This window comes from Cebidichthys violaceus, unplaced genomic scaffold, assembly GCF_023349555.1.
Source record: "Cebidichthys violaceus isolate CVI_PGR_0920_01 unplaced genomic scaffold, fCebVio1.0.p SCAF_12, whole genome shotgun sequence".
In the NCBI taxonomy this organism is placed as follows: Eukaryota; Metazoa; Chordata; class Actinopteri; order Perciformes; family Stichaeidae; genus Cebidichthys; species Cebidichthys violaceus.
This window is the reverse complement of record NW_027176285.1, coordinates 16,737,999-16,743,202: the sequence shown is the minus strand read 5'-3', so window position 1 is coordinate 16,743,202 and position 5,204 is coordinate 16,737,999. Positions and strand designations below refer to the sequence as shown.

The window sequence follows — 5,204 nt, the reverse complement described above, 5'->3', positions numbered from 1 at the left end:
CACACTGTGATATGAACACTTATTAAAGAAGCTGCATGCTTCCTCTTTCTCCCTCACATTGTGAAACGGAAGCAGTTACGCAGGAGTCCCGTCCATCACCGGGGATGACGTCGACACCTCCCGCTATCACTCTCAACAAACAATGGCGAGAAATAATAACAATAATTGCTACAGATGATAATTTGTCATCACGACTTCAACGTGGTACTTTTTTCTTTTTTTTAAAAAGCAGTCGCTGACGCGCGCGCTCGTGTCAGGAGGAGCATTTAACTTTCATCATTGCGCATTTCTGTCAAAGGCAACTTCACCGAGACCCGCAACTGGAGCAGGGTTCACGCAACTTCTTACAGACTATGGTGGACGTCTAACCACAGTTAGACCGAGCTGAAGAACCGCTGTGCAGACCTGACATCGTGTGAGGACATGGGCGGAGTGTGCGAGTGCTGCTCATGGTCCTGCAGACCGCTGTGGTCCTGCAGACCGCTGTGGTCCCTTCTGATCGTCCTGGCTGCTCTGCCGAGCGCGCTGCGCTGCTCGGAGAGTCCTGCAGCAGCTGCTGGCAAAATGTATCCACGCGGCAACCACTGGGCAGTAGGTGAGAGACACTTCACATCACGTGATTCTTTATTAAAGCGTTCATGTGTTCATGTGTAGCCTAATATTGTCTGTGCTTGATAGATTTAATTCATTTGCACAATATTCAGAGAAGATATCGTGACTATATGTAGAACTTTTGACCTTATTTATCCTGCTTCATCATCGTTTGAATAAAGATGTCTTCACTAACAACAACCCTGTTAGTTTATTGATTGATGCATTATGATAGTGCAGGGACTGGAATGTGTAAACTCTGGGTCAGTTACCTGTTCATGTGATAGACAACAGGAATACATCACAGTGAATGGAGCTGAAGTCCAGCCTGTTTAAATACTCGTTTATTAATAAAGCTGCTTCATGTCTGTGTCACACACTGTGTTTGATCTTGCATTGTTGTGAACGTGAGGCTTTTCATCCACAGCTTAAGGACAGATCATGGAGAATGTACTTTGGTTTATTCAGATTTATTCCAGAACAGTTAATGCATCCGGTTACGTCCCACTGCTCAGGTCACTTGATGGGAAAGAAGAGCATCGAGAGCCTGCAGGAGACAAACCGTGACAGTGACCACCTCCCGCCCTCACACACAGCTGGGGTCACAGAGCGGCGGGTGGAGGCTGAGGTGCAGCAGAAGGAGCAGGAACAGATGAAGCCTCAGACGCCTCAGACTGCAGACGGGCTGCTCCGGCTGCTCCGGCTGCTCCGGCTGCACGGCGGCTGGAGAGACAAATATCTCAGAGAGGTCAGTTTGAGGATGATCAGTTTATCAGTGATTCTTCACATGGTGCCAGTTTGGAAATAAGATGTTGTTGTTGATGTGTCTCCATTGTAGATGTCAGAGCTGCTTCTTCTGGCTTTGAAACTGCGAGACAATGACTCCACCTGAATGTTTAAAGAAGGCTCTTCATCACCGACTGTAATCACATATTCACATTGTATCACTGCTGTGAGAGTACGCAGGAACCCCAATAGAAGTTTATTTTATCAGTGATTTAACATTTCTAATATGCACATCATGCAGAGTTTGATTACAGACAGACGTGACAAAGTTATGTTTCCTAAACTGAGAAGGTTGAATAAATGTGACGTTGTGATAACTGCATTGTGGATGTCTGATCATGCTTTGCACGACACAAGTAACCTTTTATTGTTTCACCACACATACAGGGCTTTTGTTCTGAAACACGTAACGCTCATAAAGCTTACTCCACCTGCGCAGTAACCAGTTTATACCACCAGATGGCGCCCAACATCCATCCTGGGAGCAGCTGTAGTTAACGTTAAACCCCCCTTGTGTGTATTTAGGACAGTGGGATCATGACGGGACTATTATTAGCCCTCGGTGGGTCGCAGACAATTGGAAATGCTAATTGAAACAATTTGATTGCTCTCATCGTTTCACTTAAAGCCAAAAGGAAAGTGTCGTCTTCTGTCCTCGTCCCTCATTTGTCGCGGATGATTGGCGGACAATAGAGGTAGAAGACACTTTCACCCCGTCATTGTGAGACTAATCCCAGCAGCGACCGGGATGAAGTTTTACAGTTAATGAGGAGCAAACAAGTGGGTCAACAAACCTGTAAACTAGGAGGACGTCTAGGAGTCTAATGTGTGAACCGATCCCAGACAACGGTGAAATGACCTTTGTTGATCTACAGTTTCATTATGATCTTTGGTCCTATTTGAGTGTTTCAGTCAGTGTTAAATTCACCTCATCAACGGGTCAAAGCTATACTGCATCACAGTCATTCCTGATGTACACACACACACACACACACACACACACACACACACACACACACACACACACACACACACACACACACACATCTGTTTCAAACTGTCTGGGAAAACACAATCAGCCACAACGTTGTTTATGAATTTGACATATGAAGTTTATTGTGTAGAGGAATATCCAGGCGTTAGATGTTTCATGGTGAAGGGATGAATCAGAATGAGGAGTGCTGCATTCACAGGCGTAGAATAAATACGGTACTACTGGACTTGTTCTATCGGCAACATGACGCTGGATAAGAACGACACCGGGTCGAACAAATGTCAAAGTGAACAGGAAGCACAACTTTCAGCAAAGATAAAGGAGGAGAAGATCACCAGATCATCAGCGTTCATTCATTCATGTCCTCACAGTTCATGTCACAGATTCAGAGAGATGTGTAGAATAGTGACGCTTTACTTTAAGTCCCTTTATTTAGCATTCATAAGAACGACACACTTTGAATAAATGGTTTCTAACACTTTATAATGAAGGACATGTTGAAGTGTTACAGAGCGTCTCCTGTGAAGACATATTACTACATCTTGTTATGTATCGTCTCTTAATGCCTCTTATCAACACGTACATCTACTTCATCACAGTGTGTCATAAACCATGTATTCCATGTCTTCGTACCGCTGATGTTCTGCTGATGGGAGAGGGAGAGGGTTACCCTGATGAGTGACGATGACGTCTCTTATCCTGGATGTCGACGGTAGATTTCTCTCTTTCACAATAACAATCCCGTCTGCGTGACGCTGAAGTCCGTCTCTCACGAGACGCAGGACGATGCATTCTGGGTTTCCATGTCCGTGTTTGACCTCCGCTCGGCATCACCACGTCTTCCCAATAGACTGAATGTGTTCCTTGGCCTTCATCCTCAGCGAGGCGATGCTAGAGTTCCTTGGGTCCGCTGAGCAGTGGTAGGCCGGGGGCGGGGGGCACATGGAGCCCATGTGGGGCAGATGAGGGCCGTGTCCCAGGGCAGGGGAGTTGAGGAAGGAGGCCGGCACGGACGGGGGAGGAGACGGGCTGTAAGTGCACGGGAGGCCCTGCGAGCCCGTGATGAAGCCCGGCAGGGACTGCAGGGAGGCGGAGGTGGTGATCGGGGTGGAGAGCCAGGGGTCCAGCTGCAGACTGGAGCACAGGGAGCTGGCGGGGGAGCGGCTGAAGGAGAGCAAGGAGGAGGAGGTGTCCTGGAGCTTGATGGAGCTCACCTCCAGCTTCTCCTGCCGACGCCACTTTGCCCGTCGGTTTTGAAACCAAACCTGGAAAGAAAGAAAGAGGATTTCAACTTTCAATTCAATTCAACTCAAAACAACTTCATCAAGCCGGACCGACAACTGAGCAGAAGAGAAGAGAGAGACACAACGGCTTAAAGCAAAACCTTAAAATATATAGGTATTATGTAAAATATAATATTATGTGAAAGTATTCAAATATTCAAAAATATGGAGCATGACAATATGAGATTTATATCACAAAGCATTATAATTAATACTGTTTGTTACTAAATAAATTAATTGAAGTGACGATTTTTCAGTTTCTTTTAATTTTGAATCGATGATAAAAAGACATAAACTAAAGTTTCACATTTCATAAATAAATTTGAATTAAAAATCTTTTCAAAATAAATAAAATATTTTTTTGCAGTTAGACACTAAAACATGCACTGAATTATTAACTGATCCAAACAACGTGAGTTCTATCCGTTTTATTTAAATAAACTTGCAAATCAAATTAATCTGATCAAATTAAGCCAATATGTTCCAAATTGTTTCACTACATTTATAATGTGTCTCTTAAATTTTATGTAATAATACTAGATCTACTTTTATATAAACATTAAAACTATGAGGATGACTTTTTGGGAAATATTAGTTTTTCTTCTTTTATTTATTTAAACTATTATGAACGTTTGGAGATATGGATATATTTATATATATATATATATATATATATATATTTATATCTATATCTCTCTCTCTCTATATATATAAATATATATATATATATATTTATATATATATATTTATATATCTATATATATATAGATATAGATATATAAATATAGATATATAAATATAGATATATAAATATATATATCTATATTTATATATATAAATACATACAGATATATTTATATATCTGTATATATTTATGCAGCCGTCATGCAGGCCGAGAACATGCGCGCACAGTGAGAAGAAGAGGCGGCGGCCGTGGTCCTCTTTGGGTCCGTACCTGCACTCGGACCTCTGGCAGGTTGACCTTCAGCGCCAGCTCCTCCCGGCTGTACACGTCCGGGTAGTGGGACTTCTCGAAAGCTCTCTCCAGCTCGTGAAGCTGGAAGGTGGTGAACGTGGTCCGGTTCCGACGGTGTTTCTTCTTGGGGTTGTCGTCGTCGGACAGCTTGCCGTCCCCGTCCGGGGAGTCCGGGCAGACCGACGCGTCGGCGGCGCCGTTTGCGCAACAAACACCTGCGGAGAGAAACGAGAGCGTGAGGAGCGAGACTGAGTTTAAATAGGCTGCGTCCTAAAATCTAATTATGGAAATCACAAGTTCAACAACTCTATTTCCTCAAGTAGCGTTTTAACTGTATTTGTGTTTTTTAGTACTTTTATAAGAAGTCATCAATGATCGAGACTAACATCATTAAATGTTTTCTAAAGGTTTAAACTCCTCAGAAACGCGTAAACTCAAACAAGACACCACGTGGCCCGTCGAGTCTATTCTCGCTCTAAAGTGTCTTGATTCTGACATCCTGGATAAATCTCTACTTACTGTCGAACCCTTCCGAGGAGAGGCCTTTCTTCAGCGGGGTCACGCTCACATTCCG

General features: G+C 43.5%; 2 protein-coding genes across 2 annotated transcripts in view; one reads left to right on the top strand and one right to left on the bottom strand.

Moving 5' to 3' along the window:
* Positions 1-200: 200 nt before the first annotated feature.
* On the top strand, positions 201-1,630 carry grp (gastrin-releasing peptide). Its single transcript, XM_068705617.1, has 3 exons — positions 201-595; positions 1,107-1,339; positions 1,430-1,630. The coding sequence occupies exons 1-3, from the start codon at positions 424-426 to the stop codon at positions 1,481-1,483; spliced, it is 459 nt and encodes a 152-aa protein (XP_068561718.1). The 5' UTR covers positions 201-423; the 3' UTR covers positions 1,484-1,630.
* Positions 1,631-2,553: 923 nt separating this feature from the next.
* The window catches only part of rx3 (retinal homeobox gene 3), a 2,982-nt gene continuing 331 nt past the window's right edge, over positions 2,554-5,204 (bottom strand). The window contains exons 1-3 of the mRNA XM_068705614.1: positions 5,150-5,204; positions 4,610-4,845; positions 2,554-3,636 (exon numbers count right to left, since the gene is read on the bottom strand). The exon at positions 5,150-5,204 is cut by the window's right edge and continues 331 nt beyond it. Of these exons, the coding sequence (XP_068561715.1) occupies positions 3,202-3,636; positions 4,610-4,845; positions 5,150-5,204 (726 nt within the window). The 3' untranslated portion in view covers positions 2,554-3,201. The remainder of the gene's footprint in view (positions 3,637-4,609; positions 4,846-5,149) is intronic.

Excerpts from the sequence above, each read along its gene's own strand:
- grp (XM_068705617.1), top strand. The coding sequence starts at position 424 with ATGGGCGGAGTGTGCGAGTGCTGCTCATGGTCCTGCAGACCGCTGTGG. Across the intron at positions 596-1,106 it reads CGGCAACCACTGGGCAGTAG|GTCACTTGATGGGAAAGAAG; the intron begins GTGAGAGACACT and ends CCCACTGCTCAG. Across the intron at positions 1,340-1,429 it reads GAGACAAATATCTCAGAGAG|ATGTCAGAGCTGCTTCTTCT; the intron begins GTCAGTTTGAGG and ends TCTCCATTGTAG.